Consider the following 11,314-nt stretch of genomic DNA (forward strand, 5'->3'; position numbering starts at 1 on the left):
CCCTTTGAGGCAGTAGGAATTCCTTTTCTTCCCACATTCCTGTGCAGTCTCTCTTGAAGTTGGTGGATCTACTTTCTTATTTTATACTTAATCATGAATGTCTACAGCAGTTATTCCAGGGGGTGTCGGCAAAGTGAAACAATGAAAGGAGTCAGTGGCAGGGTTTGATTAAACACATCCAACTAAGAAAACAAGTTCAAAGGTCAAGAAACAATAATATGAAATGTAATTGAGTGTAAGCTGTAATTATGAAAGAAAATTCGGTATAAAATTGATAAGAAAATAAGAGCATTTAGGTATAAGATCATAAAAATAAGACAACAATTAAGCAGAAGTAGTAAATATTTTAAGAACCTGAAGGGGAAGTTGAGGGAAGTCATGGAAAGGTTTTTTTTAATATGATAAATGTTATATTCTGTTAATAGGCTGAATATTGTAAAATTCAATAAAAAAATTATTAAAAAAACAACAATGAAAGGAGAAGGCTAGTTTCTCACAAAAACTGAGGAGAATTGTGCCTTCACATTTTGCCTTATAACTCAAGCTTTACAAAAGCTTTAAAAAGAAGAAGCAGAAGAAAGAAATCTGGGAATCTGGAAGTTATGGTTCACCTGGGAGAGGGAACCTCCCCGTCCCCCCATGGATGCTCATGTACTTACTTTACTTATAGATCACCTTTCATCCAAACAGGATCACAGGGTGGTTTGCAATGCAGTAATAAAGCAATAAAAATATAATCCATAAAACCATCAGCCACTGAACATTAAATAAAACCAGGTGTTTACTTGATTTCATTCAACCTGAAAATCTAAAATAATCAATCCAATTAAAAGCCGACCCCTGATGGAATCAGTTCTATTAGTTCAAAAAGTAAATTGGAATACTGTCATTGGGTGGTATTCAATTAAGTTTTCAAGTCTAGACATGTTGAAATTAATAGACCTAATTTAGCTGTGTTCACTAATTTCAATGGATCTGAGTAAAACTTATTTGAATGCCACCCATTGTATTTACTCATCTAAGCCATGGTAAATTCATCTACAGTTGCTGCAACTTCACATTCTGAAGGTGTTTGTAACCCTCAAAAAGCAAGTTTTAAATATTTGTGTTTGATATTTCAGAAGGCAGTTGTTCTCATAAGTATTTTGCGAAACCCATCTCTCTGCTTTCCATGCAGACAATGCTCCAGAGGTAGGTAGGTAGGTAGGTAGGTAGGTAGGTAGGTAAAATCTGCAGTTATTTCATAAAGATTGCTGCTTCCATAGTTGCTAGCTTGTGCTTAGTCTAGTGGAAGCCAGGAAAAGTTGTGGTTCTAGTCATTCAGTAAACTGAATTGCAGGAGGGGTCTATGTGATCCAGCAATCCCAGACAACCTGTTAGACTTTTATAATTTGTCTTTGTTCTCTTTCCTCCGCCAGCTGTGTTTGATCATGAGCAGCATACTCTGACCTTACCAGCAGTCAACAGCATCACCTATGTCCTCCGCTTCCTTGAGAAACTCTGCCACAACCTACGTAGCGACAACCTCTTTGGGAACCAGCCATTTACTCAGCATCATGTGCAGCACTCACGCGAGTACGACCACGACAGGTACCTACCAGGTAGGAGTTGGGGCTAAGAGTTGTTCCAGTATATCTCTGCAGATTGAGAAGGTTTTACCAAACAAAATGCAATAGCGCAGATATATTTATTCTCTGGGCAAATGCCTTTTGGGGTGTGTGATTTTTCTTGGGTTCATTCTGCCTGCAGGCTGCCTCTTTTGTACACTACTCCAAAATTTGAAACGAAAGTTTCATTAAACTTTTTATTTCCCCTGACAAAGAACTGGAAAGGTTTAAGAGCACTTCCTTTGTAAGCAGGGCTGTGTGGGCTGTGTGATGAGACACCTCAGATTCTGTGCTCTGAATACATTGTGGTAAACCTATAAACGTAGTGGTGGCCTTAGATTACTGTGAAGCATTACAAGGGTTTGAATGGTTTTCCTATGGATCTGCTACTCTCTGGATCCCCAAAACACCCATCGCCCATTGAGAAACTAGGTCTTTTGCTGAATGGTGCTTGCAGTCTGCATAACAAGAGCCACCCGGAAGTGTTACATTAGACAAGTTCTGCTGGCCAGTCACCATGTCTCGGAACTGCCATGGTAATTCATTGGTTACTTGGAAAGGTGGAGATAGAGGTTACTGTCAGATAGATAGATAGATAGATAGATAGATAGATAGATAGATAGATAGATAGATAGATATGCAGGAACTGGGGGGGGGGAAGCAAGGCTTAGGGCTATACATAATTAATTGTTCTTTTCCCTCTGCTAATTGTCCCATATGTCACTGGGTGGTTTCTATCTTTAGGAATTTGACACATAGGAGTCAGCACTGTGCAAAAGAAAATGTGCTAATGATATAATAGATGAGCTGTATCTATTTCTGTGGGTTTGAACACTCGTTTTTATCAGGTTGCACCTTTCCACTGTTCAGAAATGTCATACATAGTGAACTAATTTCACACTTTTAGTCATGTTCACTGAAACTAAGACACCCAGGTTCCCTACAGTCCGCCAATATATTTTAGAACCATTTTGAAAAGCACCGTCCAGCACATGTACTGCCACACCTGCAGTTGTAAAGGAGTAGAGCTGTGTGTCATCAGCATATTGCTGACAATGTACTCCAAAACTCCTAGGTCTCTGTGGTCTATTAAAACAGGGCTGTGAAAATTTTGAGCCTTGATTGAAAATGTTCAGCAGTTTCACATTCAGAAGAACTGAAGTAATATCATTTCTTTTCCTAAATTGCACACATGCTTAAAAGGTAAAATAATGGCTTGAGAACAGTATGTGAAGTGCCACTGTCCCTTTCATAAGCCTTCCTTTATTGAATGGACCAAAGTGCTGGCAGGTATTAATTATTTTGAACCAACTAGAGTCCAAAACAATGGTGCAGTTCTGCAGCTCTGATGTCTGTTGACTGAGGTACGAGCTTCCACGCATAGTGGAAGTTCTGGTGATCTTGGGCATGGCTGATTCCCAAGGAAGACTCTGATCCTAAGCAGGGCTTGTTCTCTCTTTCTAGACAGGAGCATTTCGTTAGATGGCTCTCTACTGGGACCAGGACGGGGTGCAAAGAGATATTTACAAGATTCCCCTCCATACAGTGCTCTCTCCCCCAAGTTACCAAAGAATGACCATCACCCTTTGGAAGGTGAGCACAGCATCTTTTTCCCAGCCTGGCTGTTAATATTAATTATGAATCAGCAGCATAGGTTGATGAAGATGTAGGAAGACATATAGCAGCTCCAAATCTAGCATGCTTCTATCCTGGTCATTCATTGTTTAAGGTAGCTTTTGCCAACTTGGTGGTCTCCAGATACTTTAGATTACAGCTTCCACCCCCCACCAGCATGGCTGTTCTGATTGAGACTGATGGGAGTTGTAGTTCAAAACATCTGAAGAACATCAGGTTGGCAAAGGTTGATTTAGGGCTATCAAGACAGTAACTTCCTGCCCTTTCTATGTCTATTCTTGAATCTACAATTAGGATTGAAGGAAGTGTTTCAGGGGAAGGGAAGTACCTCCCTTCCGCACCTTCCAGTGCTGGATTGAACAGCCTGCTTGGTCCCTGTTAGTTGTGTGCACCATTGAGGGGTGAAGCAACCCAACCCCACTCCTGGCCCCCCAGACTTTTCTGACCAGCTCTTCCTGAATTTTGAGAAAGTCAAGACAGGGGAAAGGGGAGTTTCTTTCCATCCCTTCAAGCAATCACTACATTTCCTGAAGCCTTCTGCTTTTTCTTGTACACAGTACAATTATCCAGTTGTCTTCAGACAATCCAAATGCAATGTTTACAACATGACTTTTTTCCACAATAAGTTTCGTTTGGCGTCATGCTTTGAAGCTGGAAATCTTCCTTAGCTCTATACCATCTTGTTCCTCACAGCAAATGCATGCAAGTATGAAGCTGCTGGTCTTTGACTTGCAAAGAGCTTTATAATCCTTGAGTAGCAATTGGAGCTGAATCTACTGTAACCCCTTATGATTATTCTAGCTTTTATTATTATATAGTTTTGATGGTTTTAAAAGTGTATTAGAAAGATTCATTGAGAACAGGCCTATCCGTATGTTCAGAAGTAACATACTGCTGAATGCCAGTTGCTAGGGAACAATAGCACAAGAGGGCTATTGCCTTCATGTCCTGCCTATGGGCTTCCTGGACAGTGATGGGCACAATTGACCCTTGTTATGACCCAGCTGGCATCTTATGGAAGTTTCTTTCTCTTTCTGGCAAGAGTTGGCACTGTAGGTGGGAGACCGTCTGTAATGTCCTGTTGAGTGTCCCACATCTGCCACCCCACTGGTATTGTTCCCCAGGTATACTGCCCATGGAACAATATTCCTGAAAACATTGTTCAGCTCAATGATGCTGTGGGATTATCAATACAGTAGAGGGGGCGGGGCTGGGGCGGTCCAGATGTTATGGGACTCCAGCTCCTGTCAGCCCGTCAACATGACCAGTGGTAAAGGATGATGGGAGTTGTGGTCCAACTACATATGGAGGACCAGTGGTTCCACACTCATGCAGTAGAGAATGGACAAGGCCCTTCTACCTTTTTTTTCCAGTCTGCAGTCCAAGTTTAACCCATTCAAGAGTCTGCTAGGGATTATTCACGAATGCAGATACTGAGCCGGTAGCACTCTCAGTAAACTTCATTTCTCATGATAGGATTTGCCAGGAAAAGCAGTCAGACAGAGGGTGGAATTCTGCATTACACTCTTCAGTCATTCAGTCTGCACAAGCATTTCAAGTTGCCAGATGGAACAATTCCACCTCACTATCCTCACCCCACCCCCATGTTGTTCTGGGGGTTCTCCCAAACACTACCCTGAACTCATTGCAGGGACACATGGGGCGGGGGGGGGGGAGCCCTGTTGCGCAAACAGAGGTCCTTGCACAAGGCTGCCACATACATAACTGGTACAGTGAATCCAGCCCAGATGCTGAGGGATCATTTGGACCGCACTTTGTGTACACCGAGTTTAGTAGCAAAAAGCTTGGAGTACAGAAAGATCACTTTTTTATCATTGTGGTAAAGGTTTCCCTCTGTCACCTGTAGTATTGTCTCCCCCACCCATCTGCCCACAGGATTTAGTTTAAAACTCTCCATATCAGGTTTGCAAGACTCTTAACAAGCACATACTTACCAACCACTGTGAGGTGTAACCCATCTCTTGCCAGAAGTCCTTCCTCAAGGAAGTGGAGACCATGGTCAAGAAGCTAAACCTTTCCTGATGACACCACCTGTGCAGCCAGAGGTTTACTTCTAGTATTGTCCTTTCCCTGACCCATGACCGTCAACAGGAAGGAGTGATGAAAAAACCGCCTGTGCCCTATGGCCCTTCAGCGTCCTACCCCAAGTTTTATAGTCCCTTGCTGAATGTCAAAGGCTGTGTGTGGCAGTATCGCTTGTACCCAAATGAATCAGAAGGAAAAAGTTGTGTTCAGTGGGCTTATCAAACTCAGCAACCTCTGTCACATTGTGAATTGTTGTGCCTGGAAAACAGCACACCTCCCAGGACATCCTGTTATCTCTGCACACTGCTGCCTCTGTCCGCCTCAGTAGGGAGTCACCCACCACCACCACGTCTCTTCCTCTTCTGGGGAATGGCAGGAATTGTTCCGAACGCTGTGCCTTCCACAGCCCCTGGAAGATTGACTCGAAGGGGATGCGGCCCTTGAGCTGGAAAGAGTTCTCTTCCCTACCCCTGCTATCTTTTTTTATGATGGTCAAACTAAATGAACATGAAATGTAAGTAGCAATAAGTTTGGATTAGTGAATGAAACTGGTAGAGAAGGGGAGGCCACCAAAAGGACTGGAACTCAGTTGTGAGCAAAGTGATTACCCCTCCTCCTTTCCTTTGTTCTTTTCCTGACGTTCTGTCTGGGCAGAAGCTGGCTGCTTCTGCAGTTTGGATGTTCTGGGCACTTTGCAGCATTGCAGCTGGTGGCTGCACTTCTCTCATTAGTTGGTTGTATGTCTTCCAGGTGAAACGTTTGTTTTGAGTGATGGCCTGCCAGGTCCCTTGGAGCCACGCCTAGACCCCATGGACTCCGCCTTGAATGCTGTCAGTGCATCCAGTCCCAGCAGGAATTCAAGAGACTACAGACTTCAAGGATACAGGCACCTTCACCAGCCCTCCAGTCTTTCACAGTGCAGTACCTCTGCCTTGCATAGACTTAGTGCTGGGGGTAAGGGCAATTAGAACAACTCTTCTCTCTAATGAAGTATCCCTAGCTCCATTCTTGTTTCCATGCAATGTATTATTTCCCATGCATGATGGAAGAGAAGGGGGGCAACTAGTGACATGCACCATTGTTCACATGAAAGTGGCTCTGTGCAAACTAACACTGACAAAACAGGTGGCAGTCTTTTGAAAAACGACCATCTGGAAAAATCATGAGCCCTGCAGTATCCTGTCATGCCAGGACACAAATGTGTTTGGGTTTTGTTGATTTGTTTCTGTTGTTCCTTCTAGGCTCTGACAGATACCTTGCTCCTCGAGACACCTCACGGTTGGGCAGCCGAGACCCATCTGGCTGGACAGTGGAAGATGTCATGCAGTTTGTGAGGGAAGCTGACCCACAACTGGGACCCCATGCAGACCTCTTCCGAAAGCATGTAAATATAACCAACACCATGGGTGATTTGTGGGGTGGGGTGTCTCTTTCATGGTCACTCTCTCCTCCTGCTGCAAGAATCATGGCACAAGCACTCACAGCCACCATGAGGCAGTCTTTAACAAAGAAGCCTTACTTTTTACCAAACTTCTTTTGTACCAAGTTCCTTTCCGCTTGGGGAGCTTTGGTCCTTGTCTAGTCAGAGGAAGCAAAGCTCCAGCAGGGTGGATGTGCTTGATCATCAGATGTAGAGCAAAGACCAAAGCACAAGAGATAATCTCTGCTGCATGTGTCTCACTGAAGGCACCGCAGGCTCAGCTTCACAAGTATTGTATGACAGCCATCTTGGTTTGCACGTCTTGTGCAGATCTGTGCAACTGCCCTATTGAAAGCAACATACCTGACTGGGCAAGAGTGCCAGCTTTTGCACAGTTAAAATGTTGTGTGTATACATATTGGAAACTGGTTTGCATCTTTTGTAGCTTTAGTTATTGAAAGCAGTTAATTGGTAATGAAATAATGGTATTTGCATATCCCTCCACATTCCCGCTTCAATGTCTGAAAAAGATGCACAAATTTTATTATATATTGAGCCATTTCAGTGAGGGAGTAGTGCAATAAGCGGGAGATGTTTTATGTAGAATGGAGGAACTGGGGGGAAAGTGAGACTGTGAAGTAGGAACATTCCTGGTGGCACTGAGTTGGCAACTGAGCCCAGGAATAGTGATCTATTTTTTTGAACTGAGTGCAGCCCTCTCATTTCCATTCTCTGTGCACCTTTTAGCAGGTGACTAATAGCTGGGATCTAATAAGGATCTGTCTGTTTCCCCTGAGGCCTCTTGGGATTTCACATATTTGGTTCAAGGAATAAACAAAACATCCTCAGCATAGATTGGAGGGGAGAGTTGAGGCAAGACTTGTTCCCACAGTACATAAAAGGCTCCCATGAAATCTCACTCCCCCCCCCCCCAAGTCTGGTGATAGCATCATCTTAGATTTCATTTTTATTCATGTGAGTATGTGCTGGTGAAGCAAACCTATACAGTTCAAGAAGGGGAGGGAGATGAGGTAAAATGCTGGTGGCGGGCACTGTCAGGAGAGAGAGAGAAAGCAGGCAAAGTTGACACTAGCTGATAGCCAGCATGAAACCTTGTCTGGGCTTTCAGTTGTGGCTCCCTGACAATCTCTCCTTTCAACCCAACAATGCAATTCAGCCTTTAAAGTATTTGGGCAAGACTGAAAAAGATATCCAGTGACTTACAGAAGTTGTCTTCCCTGTTTTTAGCAAAAGCAGAATTGTGCCAAACGACTTCTGTGCTTGCAGAATTTGGATTTATGTATATGCAAAAAGGGCATAACTGCCTTTGGTGGAGAGCAATTGGGTTGTGGGGAGGAACAAAAAATTGCTACAGGTCAGATTTCCCCCAAATAGCTATACTGGCTTTAGACAGGGAAGACCACCCTTTTCATCTTTTGGAATAGGAATAGAATGGGTGTCCTTCCAGATGTTATTGACTTCAATTTCCATCAGTTTGCAAAATCAGGTACGATGGGAAATGGGAGTCCCATCACTTGTTGCCCGTGCCTGCTTTAAACAATTGTAGTGTTGGCAGCAGGGCTGGAGCCGGAACATAGAAACATAGGAAGCTGCCTTATATTTATTCAAACCATTGGTCCATCTAGCCTAGTTTTGTCAACTCTGACTGGCAGCAGCTCTCCGAGGTCTTTGGCAAAGAGCAGTGTTACCTATCACCTGCTGAGCCTTTTAACTAGAAAGACCATGGATTGTACCTGGGACATTCTGCATGCAAAACATGTCCTCTACCACCAAGCTATTGCCCCACTTTGTTGCTAGCCTGCAACAACACTGTGTATATCTAGATGTGCAGCCACATAGTCTCAATATCCTACTGCAGGAGTGGGGAATGTGTGGCCCTCCAGAAGTTGTTGGACTCCATTCCCTCAGCCATGATGATCACTGCTCAGGGATGATGGGAGTTGTAGTCCAGTAACATCTGGCGGGCCACACATTCCCCAGGCCTGCTTTAAAGGTTGTATAGCTGAGATTTTGGTATGTGCTGCTTGTTATGCCATAGTGCCTTACAGCTTTGAAAAAGCAGCGCCTGGAACAAGTTCCATCTTCTATACAAGTAACCAGTCCACCAGCCCAACCATAGCATTATCTCAAACTAGTGCTAGCCCCACCTGTCTCTTTAAAGTTTTGCTTCTGGCCATGTTGAGGCATTATCTTGCTGTGAGAGGCTTGGCCAGACAAATGTGGTTCTCTCTGTTCTGTGTTTCCAGGAGATTGACGGCAAGGCCTTGCTCTTGTTGCGCAGCGATATGATGATGAAGTACATGGGCTTGAAGCTTGGGCCAGCACTGAAACTCACCTACCACATTGACAAGTTAAAGCAGGGCAAGTTCTGAAAAAGAATCCTCCTGGTGCAGTCTTGGCCAAAGTGGCGCTCTCAACTCCCCACGCAGGCAGGTATGCGTGCCTACATTCCTTGCCCGACACATCTCAGCACTATGAGGACACCTTCGCCAGCAGACAGGAGGTGGTTTCCTGGAGGAAGACCCTGGGCACCCCTATCAATCAAATGAGACTTGGCTTGTTGGTACAAAGGGATGAATGCTTCCTCTATTTTCTGCTGAAGGCGTTTTGGGACCGCAGTCCAACTTGTAAGGAAGAATATGCTTCTCCCTGTGTGTGTATGTGTGTGGCACTCTGGCAGAGCCACACTCATGTCGGATATGGTTGTTTTGGACCTTCTTACTTTTCAGATGCCCTGCCTTCTTTTGCTGCCGCCCTCAAGAATCCCCTTCATGCCTTATGAAGAGTACGGTTTGGACTCGAAAGTTGGCAGTGCCAGGCGGTGTTCCCTTTTTCTGTGCCATACAGGACAGATTGACTGCGAGAATGCAGCTCTGGCATATGACGAACAGTTGCTGCTAACCAGATTGTTTACTCCCTTGGGTGACAGGGGTGGGTGGGTAAGGCAGAGGACACACCACCCTACCATCTCTTCACTTGGTGCTGTTACAGCCTTTTCCTCCATGGAAGACTCAAGCTAGCAGTTTTACTGAGTTGCTGGCATGTGGGCAGAAAGCTCTAATATTTATTTGGAACAAGGAGGAGAAGGTGATTATGGTAGGGCACAGCAGTGGATCTGTGTTGATATCGCCATGTAGCTCTCTAAGTGAGCTGGGAAGAATGGAGAGGGAGAAAAACGTAGGTTCCCTTATCCTAGTGTCGCAGGGCACACAGCTGAACAACTCAAGCTCCCCCCCCCCGCCCCCCGATCCGGAAATGTTTTTTCTACTTGCTATGGGAATAGCAACTGTTTTAACCTTTTTCCTGAGGAATCAAATGTTTCTTATTCTACAACGGTACCGTTCAAATTACCCCTCCAGTCTGTCAGAGCTGTTCAGTTGTAGCTACCTGACCAAGTGTGTGGGATAGCAGATGGATGGGAAACAGGTATATTTAGATGGTTTGTCCTTCCCAAACTCAAATTGGGAACATGAATTGTTTTGTTTGTATGTATTCTGAAAAACGTTTTAATGTATTTATTTTTAATGGCACTTGGGCAGTGGCCTGCGTTGTCTCATAGTAGAGGGCGTTTTTTTTTTGTTTTTGTTTTTTTGCTGCTGGCCAATGAGAATGAGAAAAGAAGGTGGTTAAGCTGGTGCCCCAAAGCTCTGCCCCTCTCCGGGTCCTAGACTGAAACCTCCTTTGCTTTGAGAAAGCAAAGTAGTGTGTGTGTTTCCTTTCCTCCACTTTCTGGAGAGTAGCCTTAGCAACTTACCCTTTGGGATGAGGACAAATGGACCTTGAGATTCAGTTGTGCTTGGCTGTTTCCTGCCCTAAACTAATAAAGTGAGGAAGGGCAGCTTTAAGGTGCATCTCCTTGTAGGCACTTCTCTCTTCCTAACTTGCTACCCTTCAGTGGATGCCAGGCTCTTGCGGAAGAGTGGTTTCAGACTAGCCCAGAGAGATTAGAGACAGCCTAAATTGATAATGCAAAAAAACAAACAAACCCCAAGCAATGAAAATTCATAGGCAATAAGCCACTTCTAGGAAGGAGCCAGAGCTCACTGCAGTGCAATGGGGTATTAGTGTGACTCGGCCGATGTTTTGGGTTGTCTGGTGTAGCTCTCTTTGGTGGGAGGGGGGTGGTTACCTCTGTCTGCCATCGCTGCCTGGCTGCAGAATACCATTTCTGTGAGCACTGCCTGCTGCAGGTAACGGGGGGCAAGGGGCTGCCAATATTCTTTTCTGCACTTATTCTGTTGATTTTGTTTATAAATAAAAGAGTGGGGGGAAATAGGATAGGTGGAGCTGTGCTGTGATTCTCCGCTGATTGATTACATGAACAACTTAAGACACTGCAAAAGAGTGGGGCCAGGGATTCATCCATCCTAAATCAGTACTGGGTCTCTAGGCTTATCAGGAAAAGCTGAGAGAAACATCATTCCATCCCCACACCCTTAACAACAGAGTCTGAGATGGAGGCAGTAGAGACCACTACCAGGTTTTCCACTTGCAACCCTGTTTTTCTCATTCCCTACAAGAGAATCTTCCATTTACACATTAAATGCATTTAAATATGATCTAGCACAACTGAAATGCATACACA

At 44.5% G+C, this 11,314-nt stretch overlaps 1 protein-coding gene across 5 annotated transcripts in view; it reads left to right on the forward strand.

Annotated features, from left to right (window-relative positions):
• SCMH1 (Scm polycomb group protein homolog 1) overlaps nucleotides 1-11,007 on the forward strand; it is a 44,328-nt gene extending 33,321 nt beyond the window's left edge. For 4 of the 5 annotated variants that reach the window (XM_081868969.1, XM_081868971.1, XM_081868970.1 and 1 more), the window contains 5 exons: nucleotides 1,419-1,601; nucleotides 3,072-3,200; nucleotides 6,039-6,242; nucleotides 6,530-6,672; nucleotides 8,976-11,007. In XM_081868969.1, coding sequence (XP_081725095.1) covers nucleotides 1,419-1,601; nucleotides 3,072-3,200; nucleotides 6,039-6,242; nucleotides 6,530-6,672; nucleotides 8,976-9,101 — 785 coding nt within the window. In that variant the 3' untranslated portion in view covers nucleotides 9,102-11,007. The remainder of the gene's footprint in view (nucleotides 1-1,418; nucleotides 1,602-3,071; nucleotides 3,201-6,038; nucleotides 6,243-6,529; nucleotides 6,673-8,975) is intronic. The other variant, XM_081868973.1, reaches the window with a different exon arrangement.
• The last annotated feature ends 307 nt before the right edge of the window (nucleotides 11,008-11,314 follow it).

The sequence above is a fragment of the Podarcis erhardii genome, assembly GCF_964252035.2.
Source record: "Podarcis erhardii genome assembly, chromosome: 7".
NCBI classification, from domain to species: domain Eukaryota; kingdom Metazoa; phylum Chordata; class Lepidosauria; order Squamata; family Lacertidae; genus Podarcis; species Podarcis erhardii.